Source organism: Cotesia glomerata, linkage group LG5 (assembly GCF_020080835.1).
Source record: "Cotesia glomerata isolate CgM1 linkage group LG5, MPM_Cglom_v2.3, whole genome shotgun sequence".
Classification (NCBI taxonomy): Eukaryota; Metazoa; Arthropoda; class Insecta; order Hymenoptera; family Braconidae; genus Cotesia; species Cotesia glomerata.
In genome coordinates, this window is record NC_058162.1 from 18,130,373 (window position 1) to 18,156,473 (window position 26,101).

Consider the following 26,101-nt stretch of genomic DNA (forward strand, 5'->3'; position numbering starts at 1 on the left):
AAAATAGTTATAGAGAAGCAGTGAAATAGAAGCAGAGGTTAAAAAGAAATAACATCATTTTTATTGTTCTTGGTTTATGATAAAAAAAAAAAAAAAAAAAAAAAAAAACAAAAGAGCAAAAAGAGAACGAAAATTTATATTCATCAAAGTCGACTTAATCTTAAGAGTGAGAATCATTGATAACCACAGTGGTCTGTAGAAAAAATTTATCAAAAATTTTACAGCACTAAAAAAATTAATAAAGAATTCTGTTAACTTTAACTCGATTAAAAATATTTAATTTATTAAAATAGAAAGTTGAGTTTATTCTAAGTTATATGTGAGAGATCTTCTTAAATTTGTCACTATACTAAAAATAAACACTCCTCCAAGTCAATGTCTTACACTAACAGAGATAGATTCTTTGCAAATTTCAAAGTATATACAGCAAAGTCTCCATAACTTTTCAGTCTCTGACTTAAACTCCTTACTATTTTCCATTAAAGAAGACATGGAAAAAAATAAATATAAATTTTCTCAGTTGTGATATAGAAAAAATTTCTTTGTTAGCATATTAATTTTTACAACGTTAACATGTGTATTTTTCGTATGATAAAATGAGAATAATACTAATAATTTACAGGATTTCCACCTATCACATACTAAGAAAAAAATGCTTCTTTTAAAAATTAATATTATCAACACAAAAACGTATATTCTTGAAAATTTTCAACAATGTACTTTTTTGTCAAATAATTGGTCGAATTGATTAAAATAATTTTTTTTTTTAATTCAAGTAAAGCTATTTGATTATTTGCTGATAATGATGAAAACAGATATTAATATTCTTTTGTCAAAAAATTAATATATTAAATTATTCCTTTTTACAGAAATTTGAGTTAAGAAATCTTTATCTTGACATAATTTTTATTTTTTCTCAATGTAGGAATTTATTCTGTTTGCACAAAAATTTTTTCTTTGTCAACATATGAAGAATTTCCATGTTAACATAGAAAAATCTCCATATGAGTAAAATCTACTAAGAACTAGATATTTAATCTATTAGAGAATAACAAATTTATAAATTTTTTGTATGCATAAAAAAAATTTCTACATTAAAATACAATTTTTCCTGTGTCGACACACAAAAAGCACCTCTATCAAACTAGCAAAAATTCGTATTATATGTTAACATGAAAATTTTTATGTTGCCGTAGAAATTATTCGTATACTAACATCAGAACTTTTTCAAAGCTGCATAATTATTTTACTATTAAAATAGTAAAAATAAGTATATTTTAATACAATCGAATCTATCTAAAGGTGTTCTCGTAGGAAAATATTCGCGCACTTTTAACGAATGTATCCTGTAACTCTTAAAGAGGGAGTCCTTTTAAAGGGAGTTGACCGTAAAATAATTTTCATGATAATGTGAAATATTTTACTTTATCACATGGATATAATTTTGATGTTGATACAGTAAAATTTGCTTTGTCAATATAAGCTTTACTACTGTATATTCTCTAACTCAAATTCCTGTAATTTGAAACACGTCCCAGTAAAAGTTAAAGAGATTTCACCGTAAATTTAAGAACCACTAATACTTTTAAAATCATTAAATTATTATAACTCACTTACTTGATTGACAATTTTCGTCAAATTAAAAATAATTTTATTTAAAAATGATTTAAAATTTTCGACAGAACTTTGTTGTGAAGACTTGGACTTTTGTATAAGTTAAATATTAAACACCAATAAAATTACTTCCGATGATAAACATTATTAAAAATCTAAACTTGACCACTCTATTATCTATGATCATCATTCGTAACTTTATAAATGTATTAGTAACATAAAATAAATAAAGATTTTAAATCAATCACTATTTATAGAAGTAAAAAAGAAGATTTATCGAAACTAAAAGGTATTAAAGGTTATAGGAAGAATAAAAAAGAAATTTATAAACGTTAAATTATTCGGAGCTAATTTAATAACAGGGTGTTAATTATTAATTGCATTATTTTTAGATAAAAGGCTTGTGTCCACATTCAGGTGGATGTTTATTTATTTTTGGGATACCTGCGTCCACGCTCGCGCTTGTACTGGCCACCGTACTTGCAGCGGTTCGCCGCGAGCTCCGTGATCTCAGGGATCCAGCTGGCAAACACCGCCTACACCCACAATAATCCGTTGCCGTAAGATTTCAAAAAAACCTAACTACTGTATGTTTTTTATTATGGTTTTGCATACTATCCAAGATCATTTTGCTTTTATTTATTTTTTATCTTCTATTCTATCTACATTATTTTTTATTTATTTATTATTTTCTATCATGTCATTATTTAGAATTGTTCAATGAATAATTTTTTTTCATTCATGTTCTCACAAAGTAAAATGATATTGTAAAAAAATTGATTTTTTTAAAAGATGAATCGAAGAAATTTCAAGCAAGCCATGGATACCAAAATATACAATGCGCTAAGTTTATTAATGTTAGCTTAAATTTCAGATCAAAATAATTATCGTTAGGGAGTCTATATGTTTTCTTTTACAAACAAAATATCCTCAAATAAAATATATATTTCACATTAAATCAGTTAAATCAAAATGTATTACATGTAATATAAAATTTTCGATAAATGAATTCTCATTTTGCTTTGAAATTAAGTTTTTAAATAATTCTTTTATGTTGTTTAAAAACTGTCGAGAGGAACAAAACAGATAAAATCGTTTGATTGCTGATATTTTTAATATTTATTTGTGTAACTTTTAATATAGATCTGTGTTATTTTCTGACACTGATTCTGATTACATACGTTAATTGAAAAACGCTTGATTAAAATGATTAGTTTACTTCCCACTTACACATAAATTAAAAAAGATAAAATACCTGTAGACAATTTTGACATTTCATAATTGTAAAATATTATTTTTCAAAATGATTTCTACATCTAAATTTGGTTCGTAACTTAAAAAGTGTTTATTCGATATGGTAAATATATGTTAAAAATTTTGAGATCTTTATTAGACCTTCGAGTTTCAATATATAGTCAAATTCTCTGGTAACAAGTTAATGTCATAAAATCAAACATTTACTTTCCAAGTAATTTATGAAAGCCTCATTATTATAATTCCTGCTAACCCGAGTCGAAAAAATGAACTTACATGAGCTTAAATCAATTGTTTTAGTATAGCAGTTAAGTTCATTTAAGTTAATTTTTTCAACTCGGGAATCGACCTCATTATTTAATCGATAAAACTATCAGTTAGTAAAAGTGTACTAATCGCGTGACGAATTCTTTACTCACTTTTGTGACCATCATAAAACTGTTTTGTCACCGATCAAGCATATTGTGGCAATTACAAACCACAGGCATCTAGCGGAACGAATTTGAATTAAGAATCATATACTTCGATAACGAATAACTGCAATGTGTAATTATGATATCTTTTTAACTTCCCGCTAAGAAAATCTCAGATTTTCAAAAATCGGGAAGTTATTGGTTTTACCCCGTTTTACAAAAATCGAGTTTTCATCAGATCTCGACGTTTGAAGGTCACAGGAAGCTTCCCTATCTCCGCGAGGGTGTCACTATGTCTGTATGTATGTATGTATGTGTGTGTGTGTATGTATGTATGTAAGTATGTAAACCTCTCATAACTTTTGAATGGCTTGAGCGATTCGATCGCGGTTGGCGCCATTCGAAAGGGCTTGTCCAAACTTAGATTTTGAATATAATTTGGACCGATTCGGACCAATAGATTTCGAGAAATCTAAAAAAAAACTGTAAAAAAAATTTTTTTCAAAAGTGGTTTTTTTGGAATAACTTTTTAACGGCTTCATCGATCAACTCCAAAAACTAATCAGCTCTTAACCTTAAAAAACCACGTCGATCACCGCTAATCCGGTCAAAATCGGTTGATTCATTCGAAAGATATCGTGCAGGAAAGAAAACCCAAAAAAGTGTTTTTTCGGAATTACTCCGAAATTTCTAGTTTGATCAATTTAAACCTAAAGATTCTTTAAAAGGTTTAAAAAACTTCGTCGAATGCCGCCAACCGCGTAAAAATTGGTTCATTCATTCAAAAGTTATTGCGGTTTGAAAACTCAAAAAATAGTGTTTTATCAAACTTTTATTAGACTTCTAAGCTCAAAGAGCTCAAAAGCATAGAAATGTTATCTGTTTGAGCTCGGAGAGCTCAAAACAACACATAAGCTGTATTTTTGAGCTCGAAGAGCGCTCAAAAACGGCATACGTGCAATTTTAAGCATCCAGGTATGGAATTAGCGGGAAGTTGCAGGGATGGCCTTCGGGGTCAACCGTTTTCCTAATTTTTTTTTAAATTTATTATGCATCTGTATATGCATCAATGAATTGTTAATTAATTCATTTTATTTATTTATAAATAACTGTGAAAATTTATGTGTATGGGATTATAAAAATGAGGCTGATTACCTTTAAAATAGCAAATAGTATTATTGAAAAATATAAAGTCAAAAGGAAGAAAATACTAAGAGTAAACACTGAAATAATTCTTGATTCAATGTTAATGTAAACATCCATGAATTTATTGTAGACACATCAAGGATCGAGTTTTCTCCCGAAATACATATAGTTATTTTGAAAGTAATAAAATTGTGCATAATAATTGAGCCTGCTAAAAATTGAAACTTTGTTATAGTTGATATTGTGTTTGCCTGTATGTTTGTATAATATGTATATTTTGCTTATAACAAATATATGAGAGTAAAAATCTTATGATCACATCAATTTTTAGCTCTACCTCTTCAACTAATTTTTAGTTTGGCAATTTTTGCTCTAAGATTTTTAGTTTAAAAATGCAAAAATAATTTTTTTTTTATTTTTTTGGGTGAACGCGATTTCAAAGTTACTTGTAGAATAAATAAGATTGCATAACTTCAAGATTGTCTTCTGAATTTTTTTTTTTTTCTTAAGTCACAGCAAAAAAGATGAGAGACATGGAGGTTGATGGATGTTATATATTAATACCTCTTTCCATGTTCCCGCTTGTACTCGCCGCTGTATTTGGACCTACTGCCTACGAGCTCAATTATCTCAGGTATGCTACTAGCAAAAATGGCCTGTAAATAAAAATAACTGAAGGATTCTATTGTTGATATTACAAATTACATACATGGTAGTATTAGTTGTGACGTACACTGAATATTCCATGCCAAAGCTGCCACTATTGAACTTTTAATGTTATTATTTTGCTGTTAATTTTACAAGATATTGAGCTTAAAAAAACAACCCTCTACTTTTCCACGATCTTAAATTTAAAAAAAGTCTCTTATTTCTTATTAAGATACGAATCTCAAAAAATCACCGTAATATTCTTACATTTTCGATTTGTACCCATTACATTATTCAATATCATAGTTTTTAATAGAAAGACAATTCAAAAATAGATCGTAATAACAAATTTTCATTTCAAAACACGACTTAAAAACTTTGCCACTACTTGGTTATTATATTTTAAAATTGAAAATGTAAACTTCCATCTTTTTTTTTAATTTTTCAAAATAAATAAACTTTGAAAAGTGTATAATTTTTAATCTAAAGAAATAAAATTTCAACAAAATTAAAAAATATAAAGTTCAAAAGCGACCGATTTAACATGTAATGGCTCTATACAAAAATAGATATTTTCACAGAAAAAAAAGCTTTCATGAATAGTATTATGGACGATAATTTTTCAAAATTATAGGTACTTTATTTGTACATTAAATAGCTTTCAGTTATGCACGGAAACACTAATATTTTTTTTAATGTTTTCAAAATATTTTTTATTTGAAAAAAATAAACGAAATCGTTCAAAACAATTAAGGGAAGCAAAAAGTAATTGAACTTTGATAAATTTATATTTTTTTTTTTTCAAGATTAAATGTCAAAAATAACTTGTTTAATGGATAATTTAAATGGTAAATATTTAATTACAGTTAATAAAAGTTATTATTCTGAAAATAAATTCTCGATTGTGAAAGCAGAGATCCATATATTCGAATGTCACAAACAAACACTTTATGTGCATATATTTAGGGCTATGAAACGATCGTTGTCGACAATATTGACGTCAATTGAATTGATCCAAAAATATTTTTTTTCTGCAACACTCGTATATATATCTACTTACACGTTGGAAGTAATGTGTAAGTTTAAAACTGACCATCAATTATGTGAATAAACAATGTTCAATCCATATCGAGTATACATCACTCAGTTTCATGGTAAAAATAATTCTGACAATCAATATTGATCAATGGAAATGCTTTTCCAAGCGTGTCCATAAGATAAATAAGACACATTATAGATCGAGACACTGAAAAATTTATGAACAGAGCTAGAGTACAAGTGGTTACTGATAATAAGCAATTTAAAGCAACGGCCAAGTATACAACGAAAAGTTTATAAAAATTTAATTATTAAATAATATTTGCAAATTCATTGATCATCTCTCCATACCAATCTCTCAGCTTTTGTTTAATTACACTGAAAAAAATAATCGGTAGAGGCAACCGATTAAAATCGGTAGAGGTTACCGATTTTTTTTCGGTAGCCTCTACCGATTTTAATCGGTTGCCTCAATCGAGAAATCGGTAGCCTCTACCGAAAAATCGGTAACCTCTACCGATTTACATTTACCAAAGAAATAGTTTTTGGGGCCTATAACTAAAGTATAAATGACATGTCAACATGATTTTCATGTGACAGCAACATGATTTTCATGTGGTACACAGAAAAAAAGTTTCACTTGAGCCAAGAAAATATTTTTCTTCCTAATTATTTTCTTGAGCGAAAAAAATTTTTTTTTTTTGACACAAGAAATTTCACTTATTCTAACAAAATTAATTCTCTTGCTTTAAGAAATACGTATCTTGATCCAAGAAAATTTATTTAAGTCAAGAAAATCTTCTTGTTTAGAGAAAATTCAGCTTCTTGCTCCAAAAAATTTAGTTCCTTGGTAGAAGTAAATTTTCTTGTCTCGAGAAAATTTCTCTCTTGCTCCAAAAAATTAAATATCTCGATTGAAGTAAATTTTCATTAATATTTTTATTGATTAACATGTCAAATGGGTAGATCAAATAATATTAAATTATTTTTTTTTCATTCAATATGTATAATTGCACGCTAAAATAGTATAAAATAGCTATCAAATATTCAAGAGAAAAATTTTCCCAAGGTGAGAAAATTTTTTTCTTAGCTGAAGTAGGTGGCGCTGCTTCCCTAAAGTACCTAAAAATCTTGATCAAATATAAAAATTTATTGTATCAAGTATTTATGATAATTTGAATTAAGAAAAAATAACTTCCACCAAGAATAGAATTTCAAGAAAAATTTTTACTTCGGCCAACACAACTTCGGTCTTCCTTCAGACACCCGAAAATTTTCTTGAGCCAAGAATTTTGTTCTCCAGTCAAGAAATTTTTCTTTCTATGTAGTGACATAATTTTTATGTGGCAGGCAATCCTTTATTTATGAAATATATAAAAAATTCATGTGAGTATTCAAATGAAAGGTCTCGATAAGTGTAATACCAGAATAAGCTTTTATCGTTAAAAATATCATTAGTGGATAAAATACAAAGTCATTTTTTTTATTATTGACATTTTTTGAAGTATAAACTCATCCTGATAGCACTCTCATTAAGACCTTTCATTTGAGTACGCACACAATTTTTTTCATACATTTCATATTTGTAAAATATATAAAATATAAAAAAAATTCATATGGGTCAAATGAAAGGTCTCGATGAGTGTAACATCGGCATGAGCTTATATCGTTAAAAATGTTAATATTTCACAAGATACAATGTCATTTCTTAATTATTGACATTTTTTAAGATATAAGCTCATCCCGATGTTACACTCATCAAGAGCTTTCATTTGAGTACCCACATGCATTTTTGATATATTTTTCATATATACATATATACACACACATATATATATATATATGGAGATATATATATATATATATATATATATATATATATATATATATAATATATATAAATATATGAAAAATTGATGTGGGTACTCAAATGAAAGGTCTCGATGAGTATAACATCGGGATGAGCTTATATCTTAAAATATGTCATTAGTTCACAAGATACACGGTCGTTGCTTAATTAATGACGTTTTTGAAGATATAAGCTCATCTTGATGTTACACTCATCAATAGCTTTCATTTGAGTACCCACATCAATTTTTCATATATTTATGTATATTTTATATATGTATAGATAAAAAATATATCAAAAATGCATGTGGGTACTCAAATGAAAGGTCTCGATAAGTATAACACCAGAATGAGCTTATATCGTTAACAATATCATTAGTGGACAAAATACAACGTCATTTCTTAATTATTGAAATTTTTAAAAATATAAACTCATCCTGATGTTACCCTCATTAAAACCTGTCGTTTGAGTACGCACACGACTTTTTTCATACATTATATATATATGATATTTTTCATATTTGTAAAATATATAAAATATATAAAAAATTCGTGTGGATATTCAATTGAAAGATCTCGATAAGTGTAACACCAGGACGAGCTTTCATCGTTTAACATATTATCAGTGGACAAAATACAACGTCATTTCCTAATTATTGACATTTCTTAAGATATAAGCTCATCCTGATGTTACGCTCATCGAGATCTTTCATTTGAGTACGCTCCTGACAAAATGTTTATCATTGAAAATTTCATCAATCAATATTTTTACAAATTTTAATTAATAATATCTAACCGTTCCCATGATGGTAATCGTTGCCAAAGTGGTTACAATAGCAACAAAAAGCGACAACAATGAAAACGTTACATCAATTTATAAATAAAGGATTGTCTGCCACATGAAAATTATGTTGGTGTCACATGAAAATCATGTTGAAATGTCATTTATATTTTAGTTATAGGTTCCAAAAACTATTTCTTCGGTAAATGTAAATCGGTAGAGGTTACCGATTTTTCGGTAGAGGATACCGATTTTTTGGTAGAGGCAACCGATTAAAATCGGTAGAGGCTACCGAAAAGAAATCGGTAACCTCTACCGATTATTTTTTTCAGTGTATTTCATAAATTGGTTATTTTACAAAATATAAGATTATCGAGCTTGGTATATTTAATTTTATTTTAACAAGCTTAAGAGACAAATATAGCAAAGAGTTAAAAATATAGGACGATCAAATTCAAGAAGCAATTTCAGTCAGCCAAGACTAATTAATTAATAGAAGCACACAGTAAAGTAGGGTAATTCAGCATTTCGGAAAATTTTTTATCCCTCTTACATTTTGTATGGGTATGGACTAAATATGTTTATAGTGCATTTTGTCTTGCCAAATCATAATTCATTTTCATCTCACAGAAGTAATAAAATAATTTAAATTGACTTGGAAACTCATTCAATACATCTTAGACGTACTTACGTTCTTAGAATTTAAGAATTTATTATTTTTAATAGTTTTTTATTTCACTTCAACTTTTTTTTTTAAGAAAAAATAATTAAGGTAAGAGCCCCATCAGCTGCTCATATACCAGTACCTGCTTACTCCATGTATTTGTATATCTATAATTATCACAAACCTTCTAAAAATCACAAATATAGATATACAAATACATGGAGTGAGCAGGTACTGATACATGAGCACACAGAAAAAAAAATTTACTTGAATCAAATAAATAATTTTGAAGAACTTCATTTTCTTGATTTGAGTAGAAAAATTCTTAAACTAAGAAATATTTCTTGATTTAAATAAATTTCACTTGATTCAAGAATTTTTCGGTTTGATCCAAGACAATGAAACTCTTCAAAATTATTTTCTTGGTTTAAAAATTTTTCTCTTGATTTAAGTTAATTTTTTTCTGTGCAGGTACTGGGGCTTTTACCTTATTTTAATTAACTCATGTAAAAATTTTCTGATATGATCTGATACTGCCATGTATAATTTTTCGACCAAAGTGTTATAAATCTCTGATGGGAGGCACATGACCATCGAATTGTCTCCTTACTAGAGAGTTAAATACGAAAATAATATTAATTTATTTACCCTTAAGAAGCTTATTCGACATTGATTGTTAGTTTCATCAACTACCGAATCAATTTTTGTTTAATAAACCATTTTAATTTTTTTACACATCTCTAGAAATCATAAAAAATTGAAAAATAATTTTTTTATTCTTATATATAGCCCAATATAGCCATATCAGAAAATGTTTTCACGGAAACTCTGAAGCAAACGTTATCAAAAGATTAATGTTACTCTATTACATTAGCATGAATTTTTTATTTGACACGCGTACATAATCGAGGTTGAAATGAAAACTGATTGATCTTCGTGGAATGTAAAAATATAATGCTCTAGAGATTTAGTTGTTTTTGAAAGCTGAATTCAATATCACCCCCATCTTAAATATAAGAAGACTTCAAAGATTAATTTTATTATTTTCAAAATAAATTTTTATTATTTTTTTTATTTCTGTTTCAATACAAATTATTTGTATCTATAGGATATTTCGTGTCCCATAGTAAACCAGTTTGTATTTTAATTATATTCTATTATTTATAATATTGATAAGAAAAATAATTTGATTAATGAGAAATAACCTTGAGCCGAAGAGATGATTGAAACGAAGTTCCTTATCATATTTTTGTACTAAAATTTCAAATTAATTAAACAGATTTTTAAAATTTAATTACTATCGTTAGACTATTGTTAAGAATTAAATAGAAAATTTCCTTCTCCCCAGCTGTAAAATTCATACTTTATACTCATGTAACTGATAAATAAATTAGTAAAATAATTTAAATTTGTTTGATATATGAGAAAATCTTCACATTTACTACGATTATTTTATAGTTTAGGTATAAGTTAATTTCATAATGTATTTCATCAGGAATAATCTTGAATAAAAATTTGAAAGTTTATAAGATCGAAAAGCTCAAGCATACTCGTATCTAAGAGATTAATTTCAAGTTCAATTGGTTAGAAAATGAAGAAGCAATAATGTTTTCAAGTTCTCTGAACTAGAAAACAGCGGCAAGCTGTTCCTTTAGAACTAATTCGCCGGGTCAACGATTTTTCCAATTTTCTTTTATAAGATACCCTTACATTATATTATTCTTCAGTATTTATTTTCTTTTGAACTTTCACAAAGGTAACATTCTATTTACAGGTTGATTTTTAAAAAAGTCAAAAAAATTTTTATTGAAATAACTTTGATAAATAATTTTTATAACAGAATAAAGTGATATTTATTCTATTTATTGATATATATCAATAATTATTTTATAATATGAAAAAATAATTTTTTTGAAGAAAAACAAATTTTCTGTAACACCATTAAAATAAAAAATTTTATAAGAAATGTTTGTTGTTTTGTTAAATTATAGTTATAATGATACTTGATTGTTTACAATTTATGATTTCATCTGAATTATGAAAATAATCATTGTCGAATAAATCAATTTGGAATTTCAGTCATGCACGGTCTAATAGTAATACTCAGACAATAAATCAGCTCATATAGACGAGGGACATATCTCACGCGCAGCTTCTCATTTTCTAATTATTGATTTTGGAGATAATTTATTCCACTGTTATTATTGAACATAGTAATTGAATTCTTTTCTCTTTCAACTGTATAACAACGAATAATCTTAACATTGAACAACGACAGCCGTGTTAAGCTACTTAGCAGAAGCGACTGGACGGAAGATGACCGACATACTTGTTTTATTACTGAAAATCTACTAAGACGGAAAAAAATGTCTTGTTGAATTTACATCAAACTCCGTTGACATAATAATAGGTAAATTACAATAAAAAAAATTGCACCCATTTCTTACATTTATTTTACAATCTAATATTTAAACACTTTTCTATAATTGAATTGGATCAATACTGTCAACCCGGTCAAATAAAAGACGGAAAATGTACAACTTGTACCCCCACTGATTTCTTATTTTATTTTTATAAGCAATTGTTAATTAATGTCGGAAGTTAAGCATATCATTAGTAATGTTTTTCTAACAAAAATTAATTACATTTTTTGCTAAGTTATTAACTTCAGGAAATAACTAAAATATTTTAATTATTAATTATTAATTCTTGAAGAAAATCAGTTACATTTTTTTTTAACTATTCTTAATTAAACATTTTCTCTTAGTAATTATATTTTCAGAAAAATATATACTGAATATAAATGAAGTGAGTATAATATTTTTTTAATCACCATTTTGTCCGACAAATAATAGTAATAAATCTTTCTAAGTACTCTTTTTCAAAAAATGAAAATAAAGAAACAAAAATAAAAATATTTTTTTGGCTCAACAGTAGCAATTGATACTGATATCTAACTTATTGCTCTCGATAATTTAGCTCAAAATCAAAGAATTTATTTCATAAATATCCAATATTAAAAAAAAGTTATAATTTAAAAAACTGTAAATAATTATGTCAGAATTTTTCAGTAAGTTCAACAATATTTTTTCCGTGTAATTTTTTAAATGAACAACATTTTTGTCCAATAATTATGAAGCAATAGATTATAACAACATAAATGAAAAGTCATTTAAACTTTAAAAGTTTTTCACCGAATTTACTAATGTATTGTATAATAAGTTTTTGAAACATATTACTTCAGAAATTTTCTCCCTCTTTCTCGATAAAAATGTCAAAAATAAACATCTATACGTACACATACTATCTGCACGAGTAAAACAGCTGGAAAAGGCATTTCGACGTCAAAGACAAAGCATTGTTGAACGGAATAGTACTTTACTAAAATAAACCAGGCGTCTAATCATTATGCCAATCGCTAGGTTCTCGTTGACGGTAAGTGTCATCAGTTTGTGAGTGCGCGAATTTCAATATTCTGCCTAGTATTTCCAGTACTCTTTGTTTATATAGATTTTTATCATAATACCTCTAAAAAGTCAAGTTTCTTCACTCTCTAATATAAAATATTTCGTCTATAAAAGTAGTTTTTTTTTCTCTTAAGCTCTCGGGCATTAATTAAATTTTTCAGTTATCAAATTACAATAAAAAAATTGCAAACTAAAACCTGATCCAACTTCGTTATAAGACCTACCCTCGCCTAGCATGATTATAACTGATCTCATAAAGAGGTTTAATTTTAGTACACGAAAATTTGAGCAATTTATTATAAATTATTTTTCTGTCTCTATAGATATTTATAACTTTCATTTTTTTAATTATCTTATTCTACACTGCTAAGTTATTTTAGCTAAAAAATATCGCCACGGAAATTTAACGCTGTACACGGAAAGATTGAAACCCGACTGGTTCGTGTTCTGCACCAGACTCATTTCTGCACGACTGAGTCTGGTGCAGAACACGAACCAGTCGAGTTTTAATCTTTCCGTGTATTTATTTATTTACTCAAGAGCATTTTCCTTAAAATAAAATTTCCTTATTTTACAAACATTATGTAAATTACTAAAGCAAAATAACTTTAAAAGCATGGTTTCTAATAAAAGTATAAATGTATATAATTTAGTTTCTTATTAATTATTTTTTGTAATCTGTTCTGTTAAATTTATGACATAATTCATTAAAAAAAAATTATAATTGCAATTATTATTTAGACTACTCGACAAATTGGATATTTTAATAAGTTAATCTAAATTTGTAGTGCATATGAATTAAAGCGAATCCGTTAACTTGTTAGCTGCACGCATTGGTTTGTACAGAAAATTAAATTTTCTGTACTAGTGCTAAAAGATAATGACGTTGTCAAAAAATCGCTTGATTATAAGTTACTGTTAATATTATTATTATTTTCACACAGAACATTAAATGTATGTTGTTAGTATGTCAAAATAGATCGTTAATGTCATTAATAAAGAAAAATATTTTTGTCGATATCAATATAATTATGAAATTAGATGGAAAGCTCTTCATTCGATAAACTTCGTGAATGTCAAAAATTTCAAGTAAAAACAACAACTTAGTTGGTCGACCTCTCTCTTTTTTTGTTTCCTTCATTTCATACTTTGTGATAATGAAAATTGCGGAATAAAAATTACTAAATAAACCGATTTATATATACATATAGAAAAAAAAAAAAAAAAGATCATTAATATTTGTGTTTTTATTCTCATATATTGATTGTCTCCCGTGCTGCCTTGCTCCGCTCGAGGTGCAGGTCATGTTCGGTTAACCGGTTGGTCCATAAGTAAGAGAATGATCAGGAGATGATATATTTTTCAAACAATCGGGCGTCACACGTGAGCTGATCTTTGTGTTGGCATTAGCAACCATAAACAATTCTAATTAATTGTTTTAATAATTATATCTTATTTTGAATCTATATAATGCACAGCAATCGACGCAAACCCTTTTTGACGAACAACTTCCCTCTCATTTGTAGACGATTTTTGGATTATGTGGTTTCATATGTAAACGAAACGAGTTTAGTTTTTATACGTTACTTTTTTTCATTTTTTATTGCGGTTTTCGATACCGCTTCACGACATTTATCAACTTTGTCGTCAATTGACAAATAACAACATTGTTATCAGATGACTTTTGTTCTCAATTAAATTAATATTTTTTTTTAATTATTTTTTATTTAAAATTTTGTTGATAAATATCATGAATAAAATCCTCATTTGAACGGTGATACTAGGCGAATGAATTCTGCTAAAAATTATTTAAAGTTTGATTATAATCTTAATAATAATGTATATAAAATACTAATTTGCGAATTTATTTTCTCAAGGTATATTATTCTCTCTGATAAATTTTAATTTATACTAGCTTTTTATAGCTTTTCATTAAATTCACGCTGCTATAGCTGTTATCTATTTTTCGGCAGTCATGCATACACCATGCATCACCATTCAAACAAAGCATTCATTTCTTGGTATTAATTTAGTTATAGTTTCTAAAAATGTCCTGTGATATCACTGTAAAAATTATTGGATTAATAATTATCAAAGTTATCCTTTAATTAAAAATATATATTAATTTTAACTTTTTATAAAATATGAAAATAAATAAAAAATCTAGCCCATAGGACATTTTTATGGATAATTATAATTAGCGATTTCGTATTGTCAATTCATGTAATTTATTTTAGATGATTTCATTAGTTTTATTGAATTTCTTCTTTAGTTTTTAGTAGAAAAGTCACGTCAATGAACCAGCTGCTAAGACAAAATCAATAAAGACAAAACCACGTGAATTTTACACAGCTCAAGCGCTATGTGTTTAGATGTGTTTTACGTATGCTATACATTTTTTCTTTTATCTACTAATTCAGTTTATTTAAAAAAAAAATTGTTTTACTGTTTTTATTTGATTTTTTATAAAACGTTTTCTGAAAACGAATTTGTCAAACGAGTATTTTTTTTTTTTTTTTATTTAAGCAGTATGAGATGGTGCAATAAAAAACGACTATTATATTTATTTGAATTTTCTTTTTAAATATGTTAGAATATTTTGTACTAAACAAAAAAAAACATACTGTCCAATTAAAAATGGCGACTGAGTTGTAAATTTCCTTTAAAAGATAAAATTTGACTAAAAACTGTTAAAAAATTTAAATTAATAAACTATTAAAAACTTAAAAGTTTTGTTTTCATAAACTTATTTTTATCGTCGATTTTGAGAGCATGCGCATTGACGTGACCTCTAGAAATAGAATAATCTTTTCAAGATGAATTGACAAGTACTCGTGTTAGCAGAGCATGTAAAACGAACGACCAACGTTTACCTCAATTATTAATTTTAGCAGAATCTCTCATTGCCAACTTTAAAAAACCCGGTAATCATTGTATTGGTCCAGTGAATATTGATCCAATTATCTTGAACTTTACAGATTTTTATGGGTACAGTTTTAAATTTAAAATACCAGCTATAGATGTGACAAAATTTTATTTCTGTAAGATGAAGGCGAAATCTAGATCAACAGCTCACAGATATAGTAAAGATAGAGAAAAGACTAGTCAAATACAGAATAAGACTCAACAGTCTATCAGCACATTAACATTTAAAGGGCGCATGAATATGCAATTTTCTGCGCATTGTTTAGCTTAAATTAACTTAGCTACAGATAGAACACCTTATATCTCAACTTTAAGCAATGTACAGGTCAACTTGGTACATGGACCAGTTGTATATGGACCAATTTCAGGTGGATCGGTACAAAGATAACCAAAGAAGCTAGTATGAAATATCATTTAAACAAACTTTTATAAGTATTGTTTGTCAGTAACATGTTTAGAAAAGGGCTATGAAAATAAGGGCAGTAAAAAAGGAAATGAGTTAAAAAAAAAATTAGAAATTTTACACGGAAGTTTAAGGACATAAACAAAAAATCTACAATAAAGGCTTGAACAAAAAATAATTGAAAGATCGTTCGTTCTGCAAGCTCGCGAGATAAATCCTGAAAAAAATTCCTGTTGTGATTTTTACTATATCGTATTATTTAGTATTGGTTTTTTAAGAGAAAGTAACGCTGAAAAGTAAAGTACTTGATTCAAGGAAATTATTTTAAAGAGGACCGGTTGTCTTAATTCAGAAATTTGTTGTCTTGAAACTCACTTTCTTAGCTTGAGAAATTCTACATTTTTAAGAATATAATTATAAATTTGCCAAGAATGCGAACCAAAAGATTATTATTAAGAATTTTATATTCTTGGCTCTAAAAAAAGTTTCGAAATTCAAAATTGTAAGAATGAACTTCAATAAAGAAAAACAAATTTTATTTGAACCCATTCTGAAAAGTACTTAAGAATTATTTTTGATGATATTAAAAATAACAGAAATCGGAGAGTTGCGACCATGCATCTTAATCTTCGAGGAAGAAATTTTTGGGTGATTCGAGTTGAAATCTTAGGCATTGATTGAACCTACATGAACCTACTTTTTTTCAAATTTTCATCCCCATAATTCTTCAATTATTGCTTAAATACTTTACTTTAAATCCAATTTAGTTAACTTTAAAGTTTAAAGCTATGTAGGTTTAATTAAATCATTTCATCTGTCAACGAAGTTGATTTCAGATTGTATATCTAAATAGATCTAATTGAAATAAATGTAGGTTATCTTGTTCGAAAACAGTAAAATGATTATTAAAATTCTTGAATTAAGAACTTTTTCTCTTTCTCTAAAAGTTTTATTTTGTTGGTTTGAGAATGAATCTCTTAAATCAATTCGAACTGAATATTTTGAAATAGGAATGTAATTTTGCAAATAATATTTTCCATGAATCAAGGAGTTTCGTGTATAAATAAAATGTTCGAAAACTATAGTTTTTTTACTAATGAAAAATTTTTGAACTGGAATTTTTTTGATTTCCTTGCTCGAGAATTGAGCATTGAAAATCGATAAAAAATAAAAAAAAAAAATGACTGTATAAAGAAGAAAAATAAGAAAAGTATATATATTAAGTAAATTTAGGAAAGACAAATATAATAGATTTACAGATATTTATATATACGTTGTAATTTGGTGGTGTAAAAAATTATGATAAAATGAACTTACCAAACCAACGAGTAGAAAAAATACTAGGAATGTACGGCCGAGAATGGTATTGCAGTAAACATCACCGTATCCTACCGTTGACATTGTGACGATCAGAAAATAAACGCATGTCCAATAAGATAGTGGTTGTGGATTTGCAAACTCGAAAGGGTCCCCTGAGTTTTCAAGCTGCAATTATCGAGTGACAATAAGTATGAAGAGAAAATTTTAATTGAAAAAGAAGAATGATAAATCCAAACATAAAGAAAAACTGAAAATAAAAACAAGCACAAAAGCACGGATCACAACAGAAATGTTCAAATACAAGACAATAAAACACTTTTGTTATAAAGACAAAAAAATGATAGAAAAAATAAAGTAAAGTGTGTCTTAGTTTTTAGTAGTTTTTCTTCGTTTTACCAAATGAATGATGCCAGCAGCAGTAAGCCAAACAGAAATGAAGATGGAGACGAGTTGAGCGAGACGAATGGAACTCGATGTCTTTAGAATGTTGAGGTACTGAAGAATATCCGGAACTGTCATCAGTCGTAGGGCTCGAAGAAACCTCAGTCCGATCCATGTTCGGTCCAAATAGATCGATACGAAAGACGGTGGTATCGTAAAGTAATCAACAAACGAGTACATCTCCAGCATGAACCACAGCTTGTCACTGGCGGCGATAAACTGAAACATTGGTTTATCCATAAGTATTGCACTAAAAGACTTAAATATATATTAATTAAAATAATGCAACTCTGATAATGTAAAGTATTTAAAGTTGTGCTTTATTCTCGACTTGTAAAGATTAAGCAATTTTTCTATCTTTTCTCTTACTAGAGAAAAAGATATTAAAAGATTACCTCAACGCAAAATTTATATCTATGTAGTATTAAAATCGAATTATTATTTCAAAAATTCAAACATCAAACTTAGAATAGTTAATTTACGATACATAGCTTGTGATATTACTTTGTTTTTGACTCACTAGAGTTGCCTTTTTCACCGACTATCTCATTCGTTTTTATTAATGATTATTTTTGTTTACCTATGCCTCTTTTACAAAGAAATATATTTAAATTATCGTCAGCTATTTAAATGTCACTTAGAATTTTTGCCGGTTGCGTTGCGTAGAGGCGATGTAAAGGAAGATTATCTGCGGCTACCTAGATCTAATTGTTGTATGTATGATAACTCGTTTCTTGTTCGTGATATACGTATCTGGAATGCGCTGCCAGCTGAAATTACAAAAGCCGAAAGTTTCGAAATATTCCGTAGACTGTGCTATGATTATTATTTCCAAAATTATTGATCTGCTATATTGAACGTTTATTACTGCTATTGAAGGTTGTTGAGCTTTGTATAACACAAGTATTATTTATAAGCATGATTAACATGTTATTACTGTTAATTACTATATTTATTTTGATTTTATTTTTATGTATCTAAAACTCTGTACATCATACACTAATTATAAATGTATATTTGATGATGGTTCTGAGGGAGCCTAGGCTCCAGAATCCAATAAAATTATTATCTATCTATCTATACACGGAGAAAAAAATTTTGCTATAGGAACTCTATAATAGTTAGTTAGTTGTAAAAAGTTCCAGTAGGTTAACGTATTCTTATAGTAACAATACCGTTTGGCTCCTGCAACTCTACATCGTTGAGCTCTGAGAGCTAAACGTTATTTACCTCTCACAACTCTACAGGATCGTTCTAAGACTATAACAAATTTTTGGAAGTCTGCTTAATAATTTTTTTTTACGATTTAGCATTGATAATTTAATAAATACATGCAGCAGAATGAATTTATATTGCCAACAATAATTGTATATGACAAATAAGAATAGTATTATAATAGAAATAAAATAATAATAGAACTTATATTACAAATAAAAATTATTTGTAAAATAAAAATATGGTCGTCACAAAATTATCTTATTTTCTTAATTATATTAATAAATATTGGACATAAAATCATTACAGTATATGCACGAGAAAAGATAAATAAACGAAAACAAATTTTATTTTGTGTTAAATTGGGTCTTTTTAATGTACTCCGATAACTTATCACTTATCACAATATATTTAACTAATAAATTAAATTAATAGTCACTGCAAATGAACCTTGAAAAACCATAAATACACAACTGTTCTAACGAAATTCATTTGACAAAAAAAAACCTATTTCCTTAAATAAATAAATTAGGAACTTAATTGTCCTCATATATTTTTAATAATATAGATTAGTAACAAAATAATTATGTTTGGCATTTTAGAAGGTTATGAAATATGTCAGCGCACTTTACTACTGCGCAACGTAGAGCGCTCTCAACTATACCGTTTGGCTCTGAGAACAATCCCGTAGAGCTCTGAGAGCTCAACAACATTGAGTTATCAGAACTAAATAACATTTTGTTACTGTAACTCTACAACGAACCGTAAACTATGTATAGTTGTGGTAACTCTACAGTTACGTTACCAGAACGAAATTTTTTTTTCCGTGTATATCTACCTAGCAGCTTATTGATAACTAGCTAATGATAATCCGCTTCGCTAGGTTTATGGTTATGTTTGCACAATTTAATATACTGATAGAAGGATTTGTGTAGGAGTTATAAATTGATTTATTAAATTTTTTTCAAGTGACTTTTTTGGAAATTACAAGTATTTAGTAATTATCAACAATGTTTTAATATTTATTATAATGAAATAAGTAATTTATTTATTATTAAGAAATATTTTTAATGCTAATAAAGCCTTATTAATACAAAAGAAATATTTGTAAGTACCATGCCCGGGTAAAAAAATTTATATATAATTGTATATGGGTCATTCCATGTCAAATCGACCAATAGTTGGAATCGACCCCTTTCGATTTGAATGAATTTTGGTCAGAAGTTTTCTTTTGTCATAAAACGAAGTTCTGCCAAAGGAAAAAAAATAAAATTTTTTTCAAAAGATATGCAAATTCAAAATTTCGCGATTTTTCCAGTTTTTCAATTTTGTTTTTGCAATATCTCGAATGCTATTATACACGGAAAAAAGAAAACTCGAAAAAATACAGTATATAATGCAACGTAGCGCTTCGTGATGAAAACTGAAAAAATTACAGTTTCATATTGTAATTATTACAGATTTTGTAAGAATTACATTGTAGAATGTAATATTTACATTGCAAGCTCTGAATATTAAATTAGAAAATCGAATTTAGAAAAATGTTATTTCAAACTGTAATTTTTCTAGTTTTGATTACGACGGGACCGATTTTACATTTTATACTTTAATATTTCGAGTTTTCTTTTTTTCCGTGTAGATACAGGAATGGTCTTTATTTGTTTGAAAGGAGACACTTAGGGCTATTGAAAGAAAAATATTTTGGAAAAAAATTTTGAAAAATGCCAAATTTGTCAATTTTTGAAAATCGTCAAAAATGAAGACCGCCATTTAAATTTTGGCTCAATTTTTAACTTCCCGCTAAAAAAATTGAAAATTTTCAAAAATCGGGAAGTTATTGGTTTCACCCCGTTTTTTGAAAATCGAGTTTTCAACGGATATTGACGTCTTGAGGTCCTAGGAAGCCTCCCCGAATGTTTCCGCGATGATGTCCGTACGTGTGTGTGTGTGTGTGTGTGTGTGTGTGTGTGTGTGTGTGTGTGTGTGTGTGTGTGTGTGTGTGTGTGTGTGTGTGTGACCCTCTCATAACTTTTGAACGGCTTGCCCGATTTTATCGCGGTTGGCGCCATTCGAAAGAGCTTGACTAAACTTAGATTTTGAGCATAATTTAGATCGATTCAAACCAGTAGATTTTGAGAAATCTAAAAAAAACTGCAAAAAAAATTTTTTTTAAATGTGGTTTTTTTGGAATAATTTTTATACGGTTTGACCGATCAATTCTAAAAACTAATCAACTCTTAACATTAAAAAAACACGTCGATTGCCGCTAGCCCGGTCGAAATCGGTTAATTCGTTCGTGAGTTATAGTTAACGAAAAAAATCGAAAAAATCGTTTTTTGGGAATTACTTTGAAATTCCTTGTTCGATCAATTTAAACTTAAAAGTTCTTCATGAGGCTTTAAAAACTGCGTTAAATGCCACCAACCACGAAAAAATCGGTTCATTCATTCAAAAGTTATTGCGGTTTAAAAATTCGAAAAATAGTGTTTTATTCAACTTCTAGCAGATTTTTGAGCTTGGAGAGCTCAAAATGATACGAAAATTGTATTTTTGAGCTCGAAGAGCTCAAAAACGTAATAAGTGTAGGTTTGTGCGCTTAAGTATGAAATGAGCGGGAAGTTGCAGGGATGGCCTTTAGGGTCAACCGTTTTCCTAATTTTTTTTGTATGATACCTTGTACTGATCTTAAAAGATTCTTAAGGTTTGGATAGGGGGGTTTTTTTTTTCAAGAATATGAATTTTTGAATTTAAAAAAAAAATTTTTGAATTTCAAAAAAAAATTTATTTTTGGTTTTTTGCAACTTCTATATAAGGTAAAGTTATGCACATATATAATATTGTAATTTTGAGTATTTAAAAATCAAATGCACGACGTGGAAATATTAAATAATAAATTAATTTTAACTTTTTTTTATTTTTTGGACATAATCTTGCATCCTTAGAATAAGTTATCCTTAACGCATGTAGAATTTGTTAATTGTCCTTTTTTTACTTCATTTAGAGTTGTTGACGCCACTTGTCGTCTTATCAACATAGGAATAATTTGTAATTTGAGATTGAGAACTATTAATGTGCAGAAATTCGTAAGTAAATAAGTATTCGAGAGAACGAAAAAAAAATGATATTCTCATGAAATTATTTCTAATTTTTATAGAAAATTAATATCTGTTTGAGTTATTTGAGGTTAAAAACTTTAATTGAAGTGAAGAAACGTACAAAATATATCATGCGTTAAAAAAATAAAAAATTATATCATGCGTTAAGCCTGACTTTAAGATTATGTCCAATAAATAAAATAAAGTGGAAATTAATTTATTATATAAGATTTCCACGTCGTGAATTTGAGTTTTAAATACTCAAAATTACAATATTTTGTATCTGCATAACTTTACCTTATATAGAAGTTGCAAAAAACAAAAAAAAATTGTTTTTTGAAATTAAAAAATTTTTTTTTAAATTCAAAAATTCATATTTTTGAAAAAAAAAACCCCTATCTAAAAATTTCAGGATCTTTTAAGATCAGTACAAGGTATCATACAAAAAAAATTGAGCCAAAATTTTAATGGCGGTCTTCATTTTTGACGATTTTCAAATATTCAAAATTTGACAAATTTGGCATTTTTCAAAATTTTTCTCCAAAATATTTTTTTTTTCAATAGCTCTAAGTGTCCCCTTTCAAATAAAAAAATAACATTCCTGTATCTATAGTAGCATCCGAGATATTGCAAAAACAAAATGGAAAAACTGGAAAAATCGCGAAATTTTGAATTTGCATATTTTTTGAAAAAAATTTTTTTATTTTTTTTCCTTTGGCAGATCTTTGTTTTATGATAAAAGAAAACTTATGACCAAAATTCATCGAAATCAAAAGGGGTCGATTCTAACTATTGGTCGATTTGACATGGAATGACCCATATACTTATATATCTATCTATATCTATACATGAATAAGAGACTTTCTACGATTTCCCGCCTTTATTAATCCCGCAATATTTCTCATGACAAAAATTTCTCATCACTAAAATTTTTTATACTAATAATTTCTCATCCTTAAAATTTCTCATGACAAAAATTTCTCACTTTTAAAATTTTTCACATCAATAATTTCTCATCCCTAAAATTTCTTATATCGATATTTTCTTAAACACTATAAATTATACATGATATGAATGTGTGTTTATTCGACATTAGACCAACGCAAACGCGGATAATCGTGTTGTGCCCTTTTAACATGGTTTTTGTGTGTGTTCATTCGGCATTAGACAAACACAAACGCGGATAATCGTGTTGCGCTCTGTTAACATGGTTTTTGTGTGTTTTTATTCGACATTAGACCAACACAAACGCGGATAATCGTGTTGCGCCATTTTAACATGGTTTTTGTGTGTGTTTATTTGACATTAGACCAACACAAAGGCGGGTAATCGTGTTGCGCCCTTTTAACATGGTTTTTGTGTGTTTATTCGACATTAGACCAACACAAACGCGGGTAATCGTGTTGCGCCCTTTTAACATGGTTTTTGTGTGTGTTTGTTTGACATTAGACCAACATAAACGTGGGTAATCGTGTTGTGCCCTTTTAACATGGTGTTTATTCGACATTAGCAATGAGTCATTTAATTTAAAGCTTACATAGCATCAAATTAAACATAATATAAATTACGTCATAATAAATTTTGTCCTTGAGAAGTTTTGAGAATAAGAAATTTTCTGCACAGTAAAAAATTTTTCGTCAAATTTAACACAAAAATTTGTGTTGATGACTTTTTTTACACAATCTGTATTGAACCAACACTATTGTGTTGAATCAACAAACTAAAATGTTAAATTCTACACACCAAAATGTTAAATTCTACACAAACATTTTTACACTTTACACAATTACGAAAAATTTTTTACTGTGTACTTGAGAAATTTTCTTTTTGAGAAATTTTTTACTTGAGAAATTTTCTACTTGAGAAATTTTCTACTTGAGAAATTTTACTAGATAAATTATGTCATGAGAAATTATTGCTTGAAAAAAAAGGGGTGGTCGCCACTTTCTACATATATATAGTCACTCATCACGATATCTCTGGAACTATAAGGCCTAGAGACTTGAAATTTGGCAGGAATATTCATTTCACTAAGAAGAGGTCAACTAAGAACGGATTTCAAGAAATTTCTCCCCCACAGGGAATTGCGAAGGCGTTAACGATGAAAAATTCCTGTTTTTTAACTATAGCTCCTACAGGTTCCAAATTCGGTAGGAGTCTTCTATGTGTGATGTAGAAGTGATCTAAATGAGGATTTTACGACAATTCAACCTCAATAAGGATTGCGAGGGTGGGTTTTAACAATTAAAATTTTAAATTTCCTAGCTATAGTTCTTATAGACTGCAAATTTGGAAGGAGTCTTTTATTTGTCATGTAGAGATCAACTCAAAACGGATTTCAATAAATTCTACTTCCAATAGGGATTGCGGGGGTGGGTGTTAGAATTTTTAATTTCAATTTCCAAACTGTAATTACTATAGACTCTAAATTTGGTAGGATTCATCTCTATGTGATACAAAAATAATGTAAGAGCGGATTTTACGACGAACCACCCCCAATAGGGATCGTGGGAGTGGGTGTTAACAATAAAAAATCTTAATTTCCAAAATATATAGCTTCTAAAAACTCTAAATTTGGTAGGAATCTTTTATTTGTCTATAGAGATCATCTCAAAATGGATTTCAATCAATTCTACTTTCGATAGGGATTACGGGAGTGGTTGTTAGAATGTAAAATTTTAATTTACAAACTGCAACTTCTACAGACTCCAAAATTGGTAGGAATTTTCGTATCTGATGTCAAGTTCATCTAAGAATGGATTTTATTAAATTCTAAACCCTAAAAGGGATTGCGGAGACGTTAACAATGGAAAATTCTTATTTTCAAACAATAGTTGCTATAGACTCAAAGTTTTGTAGAAATCTTTTATTTATGATGTATAAATTATCTTGAATAGGATCTGACGAAATTCTTCCTCTATCTGGGAGCGCAGGGGTGTTAATTGTGAAAAAATGCATATCCTTCAAATACAGTACCTACAAACATAAAATTTGATAGAACCTCAAGAGAAATAGGAAATTCCAGGAATGGCCTCCAGAGTCAACCGACTTTAATTTTTTTTTTCTTAATAATTAGATATCAGCTAAAAATAAATTTCACGATAATTGACTTCATATGCAGGCTATGTCAGAGTAATGAGTAGAATAGAAAAAATGTCGATTTTCATAGACTAAGACTTTTTGAGACATGAAATTGAGGACATGTTTATTAAACATCAATAAAATTTATTAAAAATTTTCTTACAACAATCGTCTCTTTAGCAGCGGGGAAAAAGTCATTGTAAGGTTTCCAAAACTTAAAATTACATGTAGTTATTCAGTCAACGGACAAAGAATTTTACATGCATGTTATTTTTGCTGATTACATAACCGATAAATTTTCTTTTTATTGCGGTATCGCGGGAATGTAAGAGATTAAAATGAATGCATTTTTCAGACAATTGACATGTGAAAAATAAATTTGGCTCCTTATTTAACCTTCTGAGGCTTCTGGGCGTTTCCCCCACTTTGCGGACTGTCTAGCAGGCGGCTCGTACCTGCGTTAGTATATAGGTATTATGTGTCCGTGTGCTTTCATAAGCAGTAGCGTACCTACTATAGACTTCAATATTAATAGGATGTTTTTAAACGGGGCACCAACAGAACCCATTTAATAATTGTTAGACAGTACTGACCGAGCACGAGTCCCATAAACTCAGGTAGCGGGGACAGTAAGCGCACGTCATTTGTGATCCCGACTCCGGTGCCACGCGGCTCACTTAGTTCAACTTCGGCGTTGGAGGGTTAAATAAAATTCGTAAAAAACATATTTTCTATAAAAAAAATTGAT

At 28.1% G+C, this 26,101-nt stretch overlaps 1 protein-coding gene and 1 long non-coding RNA gene across 2 annotated transcripts in view; one reads left to right on the top strand and one right to left on the bottom strand.

Annotated features, from left to right (window-relative positions):
• The window catches only part of LOC123265791 (calcium-activated potassium channel slowpoke), a 400,630-nt gene that overhangs the window by 248,994 nt on the left and 125,535 nt on the right, over positions 1 to 26,101 (bottom strand). Inside the window, 2 exon segments of the mRNA XM_044729712.1 lie at positions 17,519 to 17,686; positions 17,918 to 18,181. Of these exon segments, the coding sequence (XP_044585647.1) occupies positions 17,519 to 17,686; positions 17,918 to 18,181 (432 nt within the window).
• On the top strand, positions 1,431 to 12,772 carry LOC123265797. The gene is made up of 3 exons (XR_006509670.1): positions 1,431 to 2,174; positions 4,944 to 5,061; positions 12,651 to 12,772. It is a non-coding gene; the product is annotated as an uncharacterized LOC123265797 (long non-coding RNA).